This window comes from Bombus bifarius, unplaced genomic scaffold (genome assembly GCF_011952205.1).
Source record: "Bombus bifarius isolate JDL3187 unplaced genomic scaffold, Bbif_JDL3187 scf7180000009243, whole genome shotgun sequence".
NCBI lineage: Eukaryota > Metazoa > Arthropoda > Insecta > Hymenoptera > Apidae > Bombus > Bombus bifarius.
The window spans coordinates 1306344-1326791 of record NW_022884989.1 but is presented as its reverse complement, the minus strand read 5'-3'; the positions used below and the strand labels follow the sequence as shown (position 1 = coordinate 1326791).

Sequence of the window (20448 nt, the reverse complement as noted above, 5' to 3'; positions counted from 1 at the left end):
CTTTGTCATTACTGTTAACTGGCGGCGCATCTCCGCGTGATTCGTAAGATTGAATAATGAAAGAACGATTCTGTGAGATATGGTGCTGGTGATCATTTTTCCTTGCTACTTTCGTATAATGGAGTGGAAAGATCGTACGCGTTGAACGTAACGCGTTGTATGGGTCCGTTTTTGGAAAGAGCATTTCGTAAAATTGTTGATAATTTGCAAAGTTGCAGTTGACTCGTAATAATTGAATTTTTAATAGATTTATCATTCGGATAGCATCGCAGATCGGAATTGAAAAAATTTTGCTCAGCCTATAATCGTGTCACTTGATTATTAACTCTTTTCAAGCCGAATCCATTGTCCAAATGGTATCTGACAGTCAAGAGGGATCAAACTTCTTCGCTATTTCCAACTAACCCTCTCATTCCGCTTAAAGTAACGCATTTCCAATACCATCTTTCGACAAGAAAATTATCACTTTTCCTCTGATCACGATGACGTGCAACGATCGTTCTGCTCACGATCAGATTGCTATCTACACCAGCGGTGTTTAAATCTCTCCCTGAACTTCAACTCCCTTTAACCGCAAGGCACGCTAATCTTTGTCCAACCGCAACCTCCATGAATAGTACGGACGATAAAAATGCTTCTCCATCGAGGCGTATCCACCACGTTACCGTGACAGCTACTCAAGAAGCTTCAGGATGCGAAGAATTGGCGATTTCACGTTCGCTAACAGGAACGATCGACTCTATTCGTTGAATATCGATTCGTTGGCGGGAGAATGGTCGTGATCGTCAATGGTTTCACCACTTGTGGGATCAGAGACGAGGCGCACACAGCGTGTAAGCATCGATAAAGCTTCGCTTAACCTCGGCCTGTCCGGACGCATTACTTCGAATGACTGGCAACCTGCCAGAACGGGGTTATGCGCGCAGTAAACGCGTGTGTAATGACGGGTTTCAGGACGTGGCACGAACCAACGGCGCCCTCAATGATGGTTGCTCCACCCAATACGGACTGAGCTCCGTGTTGTACGGCCAAAATTGGCGGCCGCCGCCAGATTCGAATAATGACCGGTATCGCGGCGATGCGCCGATTGCTCCAACTGCCGTATTGAAATGGCACGGTAACATGCGCTGCTTTAATCAAACGCGACCGAAACAACGTACGTACGTACTTACTTACACCGTTGTTTTCAGAGTGATTGCAGTGTTTCGCTGCGAACGTTCGTGCTGTAGGGTAGAATAATTCCATGGGAATATTTATGGAAGTTTTGGAAGGTTTTACAGTTATAGATTGAATTCTAAATATAAATCTTTGTATATTGGTAAATAAGAAGGGAAAAATGTATAGGGTTATTTCTGAGGAGAAGAATTTCTAAATGTAAATGACATGCTCTGTACTTTCGAATCTTTCACGAAGTTTTCAATCTACGACGTTTAGCATTTGATTTCTTTAACTATAAAACATGAAAGATGTATCTTGCCGTGTTTCTTTTTCCTGTGATCTCCATATAGAAAAACAACATATACGTGCTAATCTATCGGTGAGTTAATGTACAGTAGATAGGTCCCAAATGTTAAAATTTAAACATACCAGTTAAGAAACATCAGAGACCCGAAACAGCGTATCACAAGCATGTCCGAACGCATCAGGTATTTTATGAGGCGCAGAAGAACAAGCCCGATACGCGGGGCTGCTCCGCGTTTCGGCTCCTCGAGATACCTCGATTGTAAACGAGACTCGGCACGGGTTTCCTCTTTCTTCATGGCCAGTTAGCTCCGTTCCATTCTGCCTCTCACCAGCTTGCCTCTTCTCGATTCTTCCCTTCCCCCACTCTTCTGACCACGTTTCTCCGGGCCCATTTTACCCTCAGGGGCTCGCGGCCTCGATCCAGTCCCCATTGTCCGCGTTGCGTTTCAAGATGCCGCCGCTGGCTTTAATGAGAATTTTAATTACCCAATCCTGCGGACTCCGCGCTCTCATGGCTCTGTTTCTCTCTTCCCCTCTTGTAAAATGCTCATGGACAGCCTGGCCGATTACTCTTGCGCAAGCAACATTGAAAACTCATGCCATGTCACTCTCCGTTACCCCTGTAACCATCCAAGAGAGCACGATTACACGAGTATATGTATATGTACTCAGATAAATTGCACGTGGATGGACCGGTGTGCATGTGTTCCTGGAGCGTGAACGACGTACGAGCTGAGTCGAGGTGATCGATCGAGGATAGAAAACAACCATGTTACCTCGCTACATTTCTTCGGGATGCTTTCGATCGTATGCTAACGGTTCATGCAAAAAAGGTCGCGTTTTTTGAGAGTCGATTAATTAAGATTAAATTGGCCGTCCACTTCATGGGTGTTCGATATTTTTTGTGCATGGGGAGAGATTGGATTCTTTTGGAATATTTTAACTCTATTGCGATCCCCGAACATTTACATTTCAATCTTGTATTTCAGCTCACTTTTATTTTAACCCCTAAAGGCTCATTTCGCCTCGTGTAAATTTTGTAATACGCGCAAAGGATGCTTTTCTATCTTTCTCGCTAATATGGAACGACAGATTCAATATTATTAAAATAATTGATTCAGTTCATTTGACTATATTAATTTTTAAAACAAAAAGTAATACCAGTGTGACATTTTAGCCACGTTGGCTTAACTTCCACTCCTTTGACGATAGCTTCTAAGAATCGATATTCTAAGGAAATCTGTGGCACAAAGTTAAGATTAGAAATCATGCACACGATAATAATTCTTCCATATTATTTCCGAATTTGTGATATTTTTTAACATTAGAAGAGCACCATTGACTCGAAAATAATCAAAGGACTGCAGCAGGCTCAACGTAATAACGAATAAAGATATTTTAAATCGTAGACAGTGTTTTATATTAAAAATATATTAACATGTTATGATAACAAAATAATGTTGCATTAAAAAACACGATAAAGTACAAAAGCTAAAAGACATACGAAAAAACGTCCACTGCATCAAATATGAACATGTTTTCTTTTAAACTAAAATAAAATTCTGCGATAAATTCAGCAAATAATTTAGAAGCTTTTTAACGACGATAAAATCTTCAAACTCTAAACTGTTTTATCATCGTCAAAGTTTTTCCTGAAACGTTGTAACCATGACGAGTATAATATATTTTTCTCGGGCCTGTCCACGAACAACATGTACGTGCTACCAGGTTCCTGATTAGTAGAACTCCCATTATCTTTTTTCTCAATATCGGCATTTTGGTCCTGCTTTTGTTTCAACCCAATGGGTGACTCTGTATCTTCCGACTGCATCGATAAACCAGCAGGTCCTGTAGGAATTGTCGTAGGGCTACTCGATCCTGTATTACCTCCTCCTCCATTCGAAGGCTTCTTTGTCACGTTCAGTTTCACGAACTTATCTTTTTGGTTCGCCAATTCTGAATTTATTTTCTCTTTGTCAGCGTTAGCTAGCTTCAGCAAATTGTCCTGATTGCTCAAAGATTGAAGATGAATAGTGCCTTTTAACGGCGCAATGCCAGTTTTATTATTTTTTTCGATTTCTTCTTTTAAATCAACAGCGGCTTCCCTCGACGGTGCAATATCGCTTTTCACTGTCTTAGCGCTTGATTTTTGTGAACCAGGGAAGTTAATGGTCCCCATTAGTGGAGGAGTATCGACCTTGTTCGTTGTTTTATCCGAGATCTTAGAAGGAGCAGCGGTCGTTCCTTCTAATGGCGCTTTCTTCTGCTCTACGGATTTTAAAGTATCTTTTGATTCCTTCTTCTCAGAAGCTTGCGTTTCGCCTGATGTAACGGAGCTTCCAGGAAACACGTTCTGTGATTTATCCAACAATGAAGATTTCGTATCGTTGGCTTTTTCTGCTGGAGTTTCGAAAGATCGATTAGAAACAGTTTCTTCCAAAGGAGACTTCCCTGATACCGATGAAATCGGCTGTTGGGATTGTTTATTTCTGTTAAAAGCATTTTCAGCTTGATTTATGTTAGAAATACTAGTTTTAAACTCTTCGATCGTCGAAGTAGCATCTTTTCGTGCGTTAAAATCGTCTTTCTTTACGTCAAACAAAAATTTCTGTTCCTTTTTCGTCTTCTCACCTTGAAACTTCAATTCGGGTTTGTCCATTTTATTCGCCGCGTATTTTATCTCAGTGTTTGCAATATCATTCGCTCCTTTCTTCACGGAAGATATCTTCTCTGGTTCTACAATTTTCGACTGTTCCACCAAATTCTTCGGTTCCATCAGCGTCTTCTTCGTGGAAGAAACCTTTTCTGGTTCAACGATCTTCTCTTGATTCTGCATAGATTCTTTCGAAATGATATTAACAGAGGTTTTGTTCAGAATTCTTGGAATCTGTCTGACGTTTCTCGATGGGCTCCTCGATGGTATGATCACACCGTAATCGATCAACGTGCCGTCCTTTTTTTTCTCGATCGGTTTCATCGACTTCAGAATCTCCTTGATTCGCAGGTCCTCGTTGGTCGCTTTAGTCGATAAATTCTTTCCTCCTGTTCCGTCTGTTCCGGTCCGCTTTTCCTCCTTCACTGAAACATCAGCAGATCTGTTAGCACTTCCTTCTAATTCCTCTTTTTTGTATACTGTGTTTGAACTCTGTACATTTGCTCTCCCAGTTTGCGAATCAACGCGCTCGATGACTACAGGCTTCACATATTGCGGATCTGTCTTCCATTTTGAATTCGATGCCTTTGTTTCGCGTTTCTTCTCTACGTTGACGCTTTGTGGAAACACGGTGTTGTATTTAGCGATTTTTGGCGAACAACGAACCGTAGGAACTACCGGGGTGTCAAATTCCTTTTTCGCACTTTTTCTAGAAGGAGTCGTAGTTTTAACGCGATATTTCGCTCTCTTTACTACTCTACCCGTGTTTTTAGGTCTTGTTTTTACTTCGGAAGTACGTTTGATAGGCACCCATCTCGGCAAACTTTTCACACGAACGTAGTTAATCATCGGATCAGGCTCGTTTGTCTGTTTAGTCACTGGTTTCCTCGTTACCATATCCCTCTGATTATCAATCTTCTGCGGGTCAGGTTTTGCAGACTCGATGGAACTACGTTGCTGAGTTGGTGAAACGTCGATACTTGATTTGTCTTCTTTTCTTGCGCTCGCTTTTGCGTTCCCTTCCGTCGCAGTTATAGTAGACGTACGATCGTATTTTGATACATTCTTTGGAGTATTACCCTTCTTCCTGATCTTCTTGAAAGAATCCTCGGAGGACCACCAGGGAATCACGTTCGAAGGTGTTCGATTTTTAGGTATCCCGTCTTCTTTGTTCATCGTTGGCTGCCGAGGGCGATCATTCGATGGTGCGTTCGGATTTGATGGTACGTTCACGTTACTCTGAAAGATGGTCTTATTAGGATCCGCATTCGAGGAAACACCGTCCATGGTGTTTGGAATTGTTTCTTCCTTGCGCGTGGAAGCGTGAATACCGCTCTCAGAAAAAGTGTTTTCGATTTGTGACGCGACGTTCTCAGACGTTTTAACGTCTGTCACATCGGAGACGTCCATGTACGTTGTTTTCGTCGTTGGCTCACCTTTCGTCGCTAGATCGCCCTCCTTTGCTTTGCCCGTCGTTATTCCACTTTTTGAGATGTCCTGGCTGAAAAGATTCTGCGGTCTGTAAGGTTTTACAGGAGGCGCTGGAGGCGTGGGCGGCGTAGGCGTCACAGGTGAGGTTGGAGGTGACATATGAGGAGGATCCGTCTTCATCTCCGCGTTTCTAGGTTGTTGAAACCGTGGCTCGTTAAATTTCGCAGCAATCTGCAGGTTTAACACAGGTTTCGAGCTGGTCGATGTCGCGATGTTCCTCGAGTGTTCGGCTGCCATGTGTTGACCCTTCGAAGGAATCCTGATCTCGACTTTGTCCACCGAACTGACGACATCCAATTTATCCGCTCTGGCCACGATGCTCTTCAACTCCGACACCGGCTTTCCATTTATCGAAAATTCGATCTGCTTCACTGGTATTGTACTCTCGCTAATGGATATCTGCATCGAACCGAAATCAGCACGTACGTTCGTATTACTCGTTTCGATCTTGTCAGTTCTGTTTCTCTTTGAGGAAATCACAACCGAGAGTTGCTCTTTGTTGCCACCGGCCGTTTTTGTCGCCGCCTCATCCACGTTGATGGATACCACAGACTCATTTTGCGAAGGAGTCATCCTGAGCTCAATTTGTGGCTCCTTCACCGAATTCGTCGGCGTGATTCGCGAGGTATTCACAGGTTCTCGCTTCATGTAGTCTATCGTGGAACTCGAAGGTTTATCGGTAGTTACAGTTTGCGAAGATGATTTTGTAGCGGGTGGTTTTGAAGCAGGAGGTTTTGAAGCAGGAGGTTTTGAACTAGGCGGTTTTGAACCCGGTGGTTTTGAGCCAGGTGGTTTCGAACCAGGTGGTTTTATAGGACCATGATTCCACGATGCTTGCACGGTACTTTGAGTTTCATCGTTTGATATAGATTCGTTGGCCTGTACCGTCGTGTTAGGAATCGCGTCAAAATTTGCGAGTTCGGTCGCGGTAGTGTCAACCGACACTTTTTCCAGCATCTCCTTTCTGTCTTTGATCTTCTTTTTGTGCGCGATCATCACCCTGTCCAACCAATAGGCACGCTCTTGCACAGACTGCAACATCCATTTGCTGCTCGAATCCGCCTTCTCGGTGATTCGTTGCAGATCCTTTATTATTTCGTCCATTTTCATTAACCAATTGTTTCGCTCCCGCGTTTTCGCCTCGTTTTTCTCGACTTCGGTTAAGGTTTGGCTTCCACTAACGTTTTCACTTGCGTTGTTCGATGCAATCAGGCTTGGTTTTTTATTTGCGTCCTCGTCGCTCATTACAATCATAGGAACTTGATTGAATTTCGTGGACATATTACGTTTAGACACTTGAGTACCACCGTAATTATCAACGCCAAGATTCATCGCGTTGCTGTATTTTTCTATCATTGATGCGTACGACAGAGACTTGCGAAGCTCGTTGCTGTGCCCCGCCATGATGTCCGGACTCCTGTCATCGTATCGAGAATGAAAACGCGTCGCACAGGATGCGCTACTGAATTTAGCGTCTTGGCTGAAGGCATTTAGACCAACGTCTGAGATGTTCGTATTCCTAGTTTCTTTACATTTATTATTCCATTTTAAAGAGACTAAGGATGCGGTGCTAAACGGACTTCTGTGGATCCCATTGATCATAACCGAACTCAGATTGTCCCTCAGCACCTCTGAACTACTCGAGCCATACATTTTATCGTTGTAGCTGGCTATCATCTGCGCGTACGGTCGAGGTTCTTTCTGAATCGATCCTTTAATTTCTTTCGAAACGTCCAAATGATTTGCCTTTTTCGTCAAATCTATCGATTTCTCCATGTGTTCCCCAACGTTGCGTAGTTTACAACCACTGGATGGCCTTTTCACTTGACACGTCGAGATCAGTGGTTTTCGGATACATTTTTCCGAAGAAACTCCCTCCAGCGAAATCTTTTTGCCGCGTTGTTGCATCGACACCGTTCCATTGTTTGTTTGTGGGCAATGGAAATTCCTGAAGTCGCTGATATTTCTGGTTCGTGATAGCAAAAACGGTGACATCTCCAATAAACAAACATCCGATTTCTGCCTTTTGCACATATGTGTGACATCTTGTTTCAGTATCACAGTATCTTTGAACATAATTTATTACGAGTTAGGATAATGAAGATGACATTTAAGCAAAGAAATATAAGAGGAAATAGAAAATCTTATTGAAAATTTTAATTATAATCATATATCAGATGTAAATATTTTTTCGTGGGCATATGAAAATTTGTATTATTGTATTTAAGAACGTTCGAATATGTTTGAAAACCTGCAAAGATATTACAATAGGGAATAATTATTCTTATGGAATCTTACTGGATGGTATCCGACGAGGGACGTTAATACCAAGTACACATTTCAAACGATTCATTGTATAGGTATATAAACCGTGTAAACTAATTTCAATATTTTAAAATTCAGAATTCAGGTAGACGATTTTATACATAAATTTTTACTCGTAATTTTGACAACGAATCGAAAAAAAGAATGAAAGTTTTTGATATGATCTTTCTACCACTCGCGATATACCATGTTGAAATGTCAATCGGGTTATACGAAAAATCCAATCAAACAAAGGAATTTACATCTCGATTTTATTCGTCGAATCGCTTCAAGCGGTGAATTGATTAATAAATTATGTATACATTCATATTTCGTTAGTAAAATATTGTAGAGATGTTCCTATAATTTTTACGCAGAACAGCAGTTATATAATATTTTCAAATATAAAATAACACTTTTAAACAATATTTTTCATTTCGTGAACAACCATTTCCAAATAAACTTCGAAGATAATTGCTCTTTCGTAGAAATTAAAAATATTTTCTGTCCTTTCGAAATAAAAAGCATTTTAATTAAAAAGATGCACGATACTCGTTCATATTAAGCCTTCGATTTTCGATCGTAATTTTAAGTATTCTTTTACGTGTCTTTTTAAGTATTCGCGAAGATCGAGCACGCTGGCAATGCCTTTGTGTCACTGCACGCCGTAAGTAAACTTCGAAAAATGGTACTGGCGGCACTTTCAACTCAACGAAGGCTCGCGCGGTTAGATCGCAGGATAAGGATTTTCAGGATCGCTGCCGGCGTTAAAGTCACGCCGGCATCTTCGACGTGGCACAATGCAACGAATCGAAGTCCCCTCTATCTTCGCGATCTTTCCTCCTCTTTTTTCTCTTCGTCGATGCTACGTAATCCATGATACGAATCGCGAAGAACGGTTGAAAACAATTGGAGCAATACACTGATTTTATATCGATTTCAAGATGTTTCCATTTTAATATATTTTTCCTAGGAAGAGAAAATTGAGAAATTCGACCCCAGTGAGATTGTTTGGTTATAGCGTAGAGAAAAACGGTCCATGATCACGTGAAATTCTTTTGTGGAAGTATTTATGGATATCATGTACTTGGTAGAATTTGATATTTACTCAATTAAATTGTTTAATATTTATTTAACATATAATTGTATAATGGATCTAACGTATGGAAAAATGTAGTTGTGTATCTACAGTTACACAAATAAATACAGTTGTGTATACTAAAATACTTCGATTACGTTTAGAGGTGACATTGCAAATTTTTCTGGCTCCTGCCAAACAATTCGCAAGCAGGAGAACAAACTGTGACTAACGTGAACGCATTTTAGGACCGTCTGAAAGTTATCGCAAAGTCAACTGATTCACACGTCGACGTAAAAATCCGCCGTCGAGTTACATATTTACACTAGCCAGCGTAAAAATCATACGAAGAGATCTTCTCACGGATATCTTTCTTAATCCTAAGCACCATCCTTTATTTTTCAAAATTGAATAGAGGTAAAACTATAATCCTCTTATGGCTCTACATATATTTTCCAATGTAACCGTCAATTTGCATTCTATTTGAAAATGTCAAACGTAAGATGCACCCGGAAAGGTAAAACCACTGATTGGTTCCGCATATAATCTTACCTGCGGCGCAAACTACACGTTGATCGATCTTTCACGAAGTCCAGATGGCATTTCGACGTTGCTCATGCTATCGCTACGTTCTCGGTAATTTGTCGCGTACTATACTATATTCTCGAAAATATTAACGACATATTCAATTTGTCACGGAATTTAACGAGATTTAGAATCGATTAAGGAAAAGGAAGAATTGATTTCTGGAAGCTATTCGAGAGAACGGAATTTATTATTTTTCTTTAGCCAAGGAATCATTGTGTAGTTATTTCTATCGTTCAAACATTTGTTGAACAATAACTGCTGCATTGATATATCAAATTATCGCAAAACAAGTACATCACGATATAACGAATTCGGAATTTTTCTTTCGAGTTTCATCAAGTTATTACTCTCGATAATTTTTGCAGCCAAGGCCCGAATATCAAATGTTGACATTTTGAAGTGCTTGCATTGTCTGTTGATAAGAACCTGCGTACAAGATCACAACGAACATCAAATTTATCGTAAATTGTTATCAGTAAAATACTCGATATTACGAGTATTACGATATAACGAACTGTATGCTCGTAACATTTCGATATAAACAATGTAAATTCGATTTCATACAAAGACACAAGCTAAAAAGACAAATTAAATATCTACCCTCTCCCTAAATTTCTTTGTTCACACTTAAACGCAAACTGATTCGTGTCGTAATAAATGTCTTATAATGAAAACGCGTCGCTTATTGTTTAAAATTCAGAAGATACTTAATGACTGGTAATGACGAAATTACCGGCTCGTCAAAATTGCAAAGATGACAATCGTACGCATACGCGCGAACGTGTAGTAATTAGCATGTCTTGATAAAAATCTGTTACGAAGAGGAAGGCAGTTTATATACCTCACGTGCGACGAAATAACAATAATTATTATCATTACGTTGCTTTATCACGTGCTACTTCACGAGTCGGGCAATAATTTCGGGCCACGAGTTCTTCCCTACAGGTGGTCAGAACGTTTGCTCATTTGACTAATTACCGGCCCTCGATCTGCTGTCCCTTCGTGATTCTTCACGGATCATCCCGAATTATTAACCTTCACTCTGTGGTATTTACATGACTTACTGTTATGTACAGAACATTCTTCTTATACCGTTAATTAATATCGCTGAAAATGAAATATTACGCGTGTATTCTTCTTCTATATATCTTATTCCTTGATAAGACAATACACAAAACGTATTGCTTCGAACAACAGACAAAGTGCCGAAATTTTTGCAACTAGATACTGAAGCTTCGACCATTAGATCGCGATAATAAAATAAAAATTCAGACTCTAGGAGAGATTAACGATAACAGTCAACGATGTACCATTGAATAAAACAAAAAATTATTACATAAACTAAATTGAATTTTATAATACAGTAATTTAATCTCCAATCACGAGTGGATTCCTTAATTAAGGCTTAGAGAGAATTCGTCAAAGCTTCCGAAACGTCGTTTACGAACGAAGCTTCGCGTGTCGATCAGCTATTATGGCACACTGGGAACAGGATCGAAACTGGCGGTCGAAGGTGCCGGGTCGGTTTCGCGAGCGGTGATTCTTGGAAATTCGAAAGTCTTCCAGCGAGATTGACCGGTTCTCGGGGAGATTCGCGGTGGCAGATACGTGCAACACGAAAGGCCACGGCGTTGCTTCGCCGTGAACGGGCAAAGTCACGATCTGGAGCTGCACGAGGTGCAGAGGTCGAGCAGCGAGGAGCAACTCACTTCGTGCCTTGAAATTCTATCGTGGTGCATGGTCAGAGAGAACGAACCGGCGCAGCCTCTCCTCAAGACGAACGAGGCTGATCGTGAGCGGCGATCCACGAGAAGGTTTTCAGTGTTTCCTTTTCTTTCTTTTCGTCGCTTTCCTTCGGCTACCTCGTGCCCAGCTCGATCTACTGAAAACCATCACGAAGTCACGAACATTATTAGCAAGTTGCGGACTCGACCCAGCCGCAAACCGGACCATTTCGCAAATAAGAAGCTTGCGACGATTTAACGAACGTTTCACCGTTTCCACGAGCCGCGTTTTGCTTTCCATATAGACGCGGATCCCTGCGGCTAATTATATCCGACAATTTGCGTAACACGTGAATGTATAAAACCGATAAGATCAAACGACGGAGGTTTGTATCGGAAATCGTATTAGAAACTGGTCGAAAGCCGTCAAATATTGAAACTCCATTAAAGACATGGATTTCAAACTTCGTGTTTTCTTTAGTGGATTATAATTAAACGCCGTTTAGATTCTACAATTTAATTTCAACAGCTAATCTAAACATGATGCATATTTAAATTAGAAGCGTTTAGAAGAGACTCGCTAATCAAGTTTTTATTTCCGGTACTTTTTGAGATACCAGGTTTAAATAATAATCAATGGTACGCTAATATTCAGTGTTAAATATACAGTGACAAATTCGTACATAATTTTGAATTGTTTGACTATACTTTAAAGTAGCTTCTGTCTTCCGCATCGATCAACATGGTGCATGTGTAAACCAACCAAAATTCCTCGCAAATCTTCCAAAAATAATTCCTTCAGCCGCAATTTGAATATCGTTTCGCGCTAGGTTTCTATGCAAATTACGATCCTGTGTTAGATTCAAATATCGAAATTCCTACGCTATTATCAGGATGCTAAATTGCCGATCGAAAAATATCCAATAGCAGCATGAATCACGGCAATCTCGATTTAGCATAAATTGCATAACGCGCAATTGCTCCGTTGGGATTTGCATCGAAAGGGAAAATGGCCCAACGGTCTGACGATGGATCGCGATAGAAGGGGGAGGGTCGTGGGTCCGGTCGGGGTTCGCCTTTACGGCGTCTGATCATACAATCCCTCGCTACGAGAGCCGTAGAAGATAAAATGTTGAGCCATATACGGCCCAGTGGGAAAGTGAACCGGCGCTGGGACCACAGCGGTTCGCTCTCAGTTGGTTAAGCAGAGGCCGTTTTTGCCGGGACAACACAGGCCGACGGCGGCAACTGTGCCGTGTTCTAAATCAAAGCTCGTTCGCGAGCAGATACCACGAAAGACGTGTAGAGAAAAGAAAGAGAAAGAGGTAAAAGGGTTCTGTGTGATGGGGCCAGTCGAGCTACGGGGGAGGTGGAGACGGTACCTTGGAACGTATCTCAGATTGGGCATCCTCGAGATACCTTAACGTATTCTCTCGTTGGTCCGAATGCATCGAAATCGCGCTCACGTCCGGCTTTACCGTTACACCGCGTTTATTCCTCCTCTTTTTCTTCGTGCACGATACTGCTCCCCTCGTCCGCCTCCCTGTTTGTCTTCTTCTTCCCCTTTTTCCCAGCCCGAGTCTTTATTCTTCTTCATCATCTTCGTCGCCGTCTGTTATTCGCCTCTCCTTAATTTTTTCCGACCGTTCTTCTGGCCCGCGTGCTCCCTCTTCTTCGGTCAATTATCGCTGAGTCTCGGAGCTTGATTGACGATCGATTCGACTCCCTTTGACCGGCACAATCCATTTCGTCGCACACCTGGGTGGGGTTCCCGCGTGTCGCGTTTCGGCCTGCCGCCACTCTCCTTTCTCTCTCTCTCTCTCTCTCTCTCTCTCTCACTCTCTCCTGCCGTCTCCTCTTCCAGGACTATTCCAGAACCTCGTAGGACCCGATTCTTCTCTCGCTGTTCCGTTTATCACAGCTTCGTAATCAGACTTCTTCTACGAAAGATAGATAACACGTGCTTGTGAGTAGTGCATGTTAAAGTAATGCTGACGAAAGGGCTGACAGCAAAATGTGGCGGAGAGAAAAAGGGGAATTGTACCGTTAGCTCTGGCACGTACAGTTTACGGAGAGATTCTAACGCGGTAGAAGTTGCTGCCATATTTCATCCGGCACTTTTCTACCTTTTCTCTTTGTTTTCTCCGCACGAGAGCTGACTCTCCCCAACGACGTGTGTCCTGCGCGATCCCTCGTTACGATAAATCATGTACGCGATATGCTCACGAAGAAATATTACACGCGGGTAAATAACGTTAATTTATGTTAATCGCTCGGCCGTACTTCACGCTCGTTTATTGCCACGACTGGCGCCGCAAACCCTGTCCGCTCGACGTTTCGACAAACGTCACGGTGCACCCTCGGGATTCCACGCTCTCGATCCATTAACAACGATCCACAGACGACGAAATCGGTGCGTGGAATTTTTTGCGATAATCGAGGTAACCGTGTCACCAACCTAACCAGGAGCCCAAGATATTGCATACTCAAGGTCACTCTTAAACATTTCCAAGCAGGCTTTTACAAACTGTTAAGTTGATTGAATTTTTACAGACGTATAAACGTTAATATTATACGCATAGGTTCGATAAATTTTTACAGACGTACGATGTAGAATAGACATTGGTGCCTTAAGATCAGGATTTATCATAATTGAGACAAAAATGTGTAATTTTACCATTCTTTCGTTTGTATAAGTAAGAGAAAGTTTAATATAGATATGATATAACACAGTATCACAAAAACGGGTATGACTTCTGAAAGAGATGGTAAAAAGCTCGCGATTTATAAAATAAAAAATTTAACAAGGAGTTTCAACCATTTCAACGATCTCTCGCTTCCATCATAGTCCTTCACTCGCACCATCTTCCAATTCACGGAACGCCAATTCAACAAACAATTCCTATAAACAACCACGTATTTTACGCGACAAACATCGCAATACCGTGACTTTGATCGCGTTTCCTGGTCGATCGCGAGCTCCTCGGATGGCTGTTGTTCACTGGGCACAGCCCCCGCAACCATTGTCGTACAGACGTTACACAGTGTGCAGAACAGTGAATCGAGAGGACCAAGGGAGAGAAAGCGAGTGTCGAAGCCTTCACCCGCATACAAATTGATCCTTTTTGCCGGTGCTGCGTCGCGTCTGGGGCGGCAGCTAGCGTGTCCGGTGTGGCTGGCCACCGAAAAACCGGCCTGGACACGGGTACAAGGGGGTTTGTCGCGTTTTGTGGAAACAATCAGCAGGTTGTCGCGAAACAAGGATATGAATGCATAAGCAGCGCAGTTAACACGGTTGCTCGCCGTGTTCCCCAGCCCTTTTTTTGCCACGATTTCTCCCTCAAAAGATGCCGCTTTTATGCTCTCGGCAGGGCTGCCTCTCGCAGGAGAGGGAAGAAAGACGAGGGACAAGGTCCAGACTTTAGATAAAGCAGGATGCCGGAGGCCCGAGGAGCAGCCTCGAGAAACATAGGTGGACGACTTGCGTCGATAAATACAACCGACGTTGTCCGTATGCCGGACCCTGGTCTACCTCGATTCTTCTTTCCTTTTTTCTTTCTTTACTTCTCTTTTTCTTCTTCTTTTTGTCTTCCTTCCTTTCTTTTCTTTTCTTACTCTCGTCGTCATTTTGCGAACTCTGCTCCGGCATTCGCGGCACCGCGTTCGACTAAGCTTCTCTTGGCATTCTTCCCTCCGTGGTTCGCCACTTGAAGAAAATTCCAAAGTTTTTATTCGTAAAAGACACGACTTCCTTCCTTCTTCTCTGCCAAGCCTTCAGAAGCGTATTTTCATCGCCTACGCCCTTTCGGGCTTATCGTCGTTTATTATCGAGCCAAACGACGCGCGACAGCTTGCATCCATTTGTCAATAGCGCTGATTCTGATCCATACTTTCGAGAGAGTCGATACGGAGACTCGATTCTGCAATTTGTTCGCTGATATTAGGTGGCTACATATACTGTGTCCATCTTATAACGTCCATCTACGCGTTGCATTGTGCTTTCTTTATAAAAATCTTCGGATTTATCGTCGAAACAAGAAATTGTTGAAATTTTTACGATCTCGGTACCATTTGATCTCGAAAGCATTTGATTCTTGTCTCCTTTGAAGCAGTGCTAGCGTGATTTATATCAACGTATACAGCGTTGTTATCACAGAATTGCAATCAGGATTTACACAATAACCCAATATTAAAAAAAAAAAAAAGAAACAAGTTTGAAATTGAAATTGCGAAACGAAATTAAAGTTTATCTGAGAACGACAAGGAGTAAATTGCTTCGATGAGAAATTCCGCGGTGATATGATATAAATGCAATATTGCAGGAACTCAAGGTTTATTTATCTTACGATATCTTTATTTTGGCAAGTCTGCGAACCACACCACACCTCTTAATCTCTCCTCGTTGATATTAATAAAACGACTGTACTGGATGACACTAGTTTGCAAACAGTCGACACCACGATGTATCGCGAATCTGACAGACTGCGATGTTCGTCAACGTTTCATTTATTTTGCCTTCGTGACACGACGAATTAAAACACTTCGAAATATTTGTAATTTAATACACTCTACACCGATCATTATTCCAAAAGAGCTATTACGTTTTAAGATAATAGGCTATTCTTTTATTCTGAAATAAATTATGAAAATATGTTTTGTCAATTTGTATAGGCTGTCACTAATTTTACCTCCTTGTTAATCATTGTCAACTATTGATCTATAAAACTCATTAATTTACGTTGCGTGATACGGTATATTTGCTTTCGATAGCCAACAAGGTTTAATGTTCTTTTCTATCTCGAAAGATATCAGGAGCGTGTTTCGCGCAACCTTCTGCAGTAACCAGTTAAACCGCCTCGTTAACCAAGCAATTTCTCGCGCACAGAACAGAAATATCAAAATTCGGGACGTGTATATCAAAGCTTTTTCTCTTTCGAGTAATTACAAGAGAAAGGCCCGCGATATCGTGATACACGACCATGACGACCACGTGCATTTCCATTTGCCTGGCTCAACGTATATACCAGCGGAATCGAGACTCTGAGGACAAACGAACGAGACCATGGGCGACACACCCCGTTGATTAGTCACCGTGGCAAGGATCGACGTGTCAATTCGTTCGATACAACAATGACAAATGCATTTTGCTCGATTTCATGGAGAAAAATTTTGCTCAGTCGATTCTGTCGATGTCAACGGATGATAGTGGCGATCAGACGTGTCGAATGCAGCAACGCTGAGTTTTATTCCAACAGGAGATAACAAATAACCAACGTTAGTTATGTTCGAGTGGAAACTTTACGACTTCTTTCTTGTAAACGATACACGAAGGTGTGTTTCTGCATAGTTACTGGGTTATGTACATATGTTGTACGTGTTCGCCATTGTGTACAAACAATCGAAGAACGTAACTTGAAACATTGAACAAACGATCCGAAAATATAAACAAATAGTCCGATAAGCAAACAAATCGATGTATAAAGTCGGTGATACGAATAAACATTAGGAAAAAGTAAACAGTCAACTTGAAGATATAAATACAGAAATTGTAATCAAATAGAGAGGAGCAGATAAACAAAGGAGAAATGTAAATAATAAATTGAACCGTTGCATAAGTATGAAATGACTTTCACAATCTTTCAACACACAACAATGTTTAAAGAATTTTTTTCAAATAAATCTAAATAGAAAATATTTAATCATATTCTTCGTAAATAACAAAGTGATAATTGACTGATAAACAGTTTTATAATTATAAATAAGACGTGATTGTAAAATGTCTTATACGCCATTAAAAGATTAAAATACGCGCAAACTGGAAGCGTGGCCGAAATTGCAAGTATGAATCACCAGAATACAGATCGTCTACGAGCATAATTGCGAAACTTTCTCTTCCTTCTCTCGACTTAGTCGAAAAAACTCGTCGTTACAAATACGCATTATCCTGCATCTTGTTCACCAGCAAGTTTCTAACTCTCGTTGCTAATGAAACGATCCAACTTGTATATAGTACGTGAAGTGTAACCCTTTCGACGTGGCCAATAAGAACAAGAACACCTCGGATTTCTACTTCAGTTTCTGAATAGCCCTAAACGAAGGAGGTGCCCTAAAAAGGGACCAACGAGTCTATCCAATAAGCTCTGCATTCAGTTGGAAAGTTTCTGAAAGAGGTGCAAACAATGGTATGTGGCGCTGTATAATGGCACCGAAACAGTCGAGGTTCAACGAACGATCAATCAAAATGCGCTCGAACTCATTAACAATCGGGACAAAACGTGCAATTAGCCGCTAATAACGTGTCCGACTATTAACCAGAGTTACCCTGTCAACCGGAACGTACAGACAAAACCGGTTCGTTCCTCGTGATTTGTTCGCACGATTTTTGACAAAATGAGCACGCATTGGCAAATCGAACAGTATCGCCGTGAACGTGGTGAGAAAACATTTTAAAAAAAGATCACGCGGATCTTATTACGTTATTAATCCAATGGACGTGTACCAGAGTTCTTAATCCTTTCTCGGTGTGACGTACTGTGGCGGTTATTTCGAAATGATTCTACGAGGTCACAGTAACGTACTATGCGAAGGCTGATAAGCTTGTTTGATATATATAAAAAAAAAAAAACAGTTTCGGAGAAATATCTTAGAATAAGAGGGAATAACATTGTTAATGAGAAACATGGTTTCGTAAGGACGAAACTGGCACAGGACTTAATAGATCTTGAAAGCTAGGCGATCGCAGATGTCTGATTGATACGATCCGCTTTCACGAGCCTCTGAGTAAGGTTTCTAGGAGAGTATTGCTCGATAAGCGGGTATTCTACTTTGTAATTGCAAGCAATTTATAACCTTCCACCGCTATTGTTGCGTATATTGAAATAGGAGAAATGAAATTGAATACGACAAATATTCGGGAAGTAAACGTCCTTGCTCTACGAAATTGATCGAACTTCTTCACAGTATAACACAAATATAGTACAGTAAATTTCACATCTCCAACGTTGTATTTAGATTTTTCTACACCTATGGAAGATTTAATGATGCAAGAGTGCATAGAATATACAAAATATGCAAGAATACATAAAGTATCCAAAATTCGGTATTCTTTATGATAGTAGATGAAACGAGGTTGTGCTTAGTTAGCTCTTCTTCTTTTAGTCATATTCATATTACTAATTTCAATCTGTAATCTACTTACTACGCTGTCAGAGGATTGTCTAACTGTCGCGTACGTATCAAGAATGCCAATACGGATAGGTAGCACGACGATCTAGATCCTGAACCAGGATTTTCAGTTGGCTCCCGGATGACCCTGATGAATTTAAATATTCGCGCTAGTTTAACCAAACGTGTCTCGAGCCCTCAGCTTTCAAGACGTCCCACGTCTTTCTCATCGGCAGACAGCCTGGTACCACGACGACAGTCGCTTCTACGAGCGAGATGGACAAAGATGGGAAGCTAGTTAGAAAGGGGAGAGCCGAGAGAAAGAGGCTCGTGCAAGAAACGAAGAGCGAGGGAATAAGCGAAGACGAAGCGCGAGGAATGCTCGACAATCACGATCGACACGATCGAACGGTCGCTCATCGACTTCGAGATTGAACGACTGAACCGTAATCGGCCAGCGGAGGATCGTAATTAATAGAAGAGCGACAGAAAGGGGTGAGAGTGACCAAGACGAGACTGGTGGTAATCAGGCTGCTGCTTGGAAGGGAGGACTCGACGAAACCCTAGTCGACGTCATTTGTTTAAGTTGATCGTTGGCCGTCACGGCCGAATAAGGCAACCCGTGTTCGCCACTCTGCGGGGAGTGCGAAAGAACAAAGAAGGAGCCGTGAGAGGGCCTCCGGGATAAGATCGTGTCACGGCCAGGAGGAAGATGAAGAAAGAGAGAAATAAAGGGAGAGAAAAGGGGCGAGGGAAGAGCAGACACCTGCTGTTCGCTGCATTGTCTCTCTTTTCTCTCGTCTTCTGCTCTCCTTGTCCTCTATTCTTCATCCTTCTTCCTCTTCGTCACGTTGTCGTTTCTTCTTCTTGTTCTTGTTCTTCTTCTTCTTCTTCTTTGGATCTGTTCGAAACAATCCACGAGACCTTTGGCGAGGAAGGGAAAGAAGGCGAGCCCTTTGGCCGAGGCGACGACAAAACAATTGCCGGCGTAAAAGGCGAATAGACGTTTTTTCGCGATCGGTGTGCTCTATTTCCAAATCGAGGTACGCTACCCGAGTATGGGAATCGATGCTGATCATACGGTGTCCTGGAAAGCTGAATACTCTCGGGAAAAATCACGCGAATATGTCGCGTTAGATAATACCGCTTTATGCGTTAAATATGTTCGTGAGAACAGATGTACCGATTCGTTCGAGTGTCTTGGGCTTAATTCGTTTAAATATTACCTAATAACTCTAAGTTTTAGTCAAGTATGTAAAGATGTATTTAGATTTAAGATAAAAATCGTTGTATGGAAGACGATTAAAGGTGTCGGTTATATAGCGATGAGACGAGTTGATGCTTAGTGTAGTCAATATATTTAAAACAGTTCACAGTACAGAGTTAGTCGTCGTTCGCTAAGTGTTGCTTGATATGCGTATACAAGGTAGTGCGTACGTTCGCTCGATATAAGATTGTTCGATACTAACTCGCTATAAGAACGCTCGATACTAATTCATTGTTGTAACAATCGTGTTTGTTTATTTATACTGGTCGGGGGAGTACCGGAAAGTTTAAATTCGACTTCGGTTAACGATTGCGCGTAGCGGCTATATTGTTTTGTCCGGAGTTTGTTTATTATTACATTTCGTATATCATAACGGTGTTAATACTCCGAGGCAAAACAACAACATGATTCGAATTGTCCTATGACTCACGTGCCGCAACAGTTGATACTATAAATATTCTATTATTATCATTTCTCTATTATTTCTCCAACGAAGGATGGGGCACTGTTATCAAGCGTTAGACATTTTAGACTTTTCTCTCTCGTGTGACAACATGTGATCGTAGCTTTGAATAAACGTACTAAAAATAGTAAAACTACGATATCTGACTAAACCTCTACTTAAAACACTAAACTTGATACGATACCAAACATTAAAAAATTATTATATTCTTAAATAAAGAAACTATAAATTCTTTATGATAATCCCGTGAAT

General features: G+C 41.5%; 2 protein-coding genes across 5 annotated transcripts in view; one reads left to right on the top strand and one right to left on the bottom strand.

The window, feature by feature from the left end:
• Nucleotides 1–20448, top strand: part of LOC117214759 (epidermal growth factor receptor) — a 170655-nt gene that overhangs the window by 120206 nt on the left and 30001 nt on the right. The gene's annotated exons all lie outside the window — the stretch shown is intronic.
• On the bottom strand, nt 3033–8141 carry LOC117214758. Its single transcript, XM_033461070.1, has 2 exons — nt 7907–8141; nt 3033–7674 (listed from the first exon to the last, which is right to left on the bottom strand). The coding sequence occupies exons 1-2, from the start codon at nt 7959–7961 to the stop codon at nt 3086–3088; spliced, it is 4644 nt and encodes a 1547-aa protein (XP_033316961.1). The 5' UTR covers nt 7962–8141; the 3' UTR covers nt 3033–3085.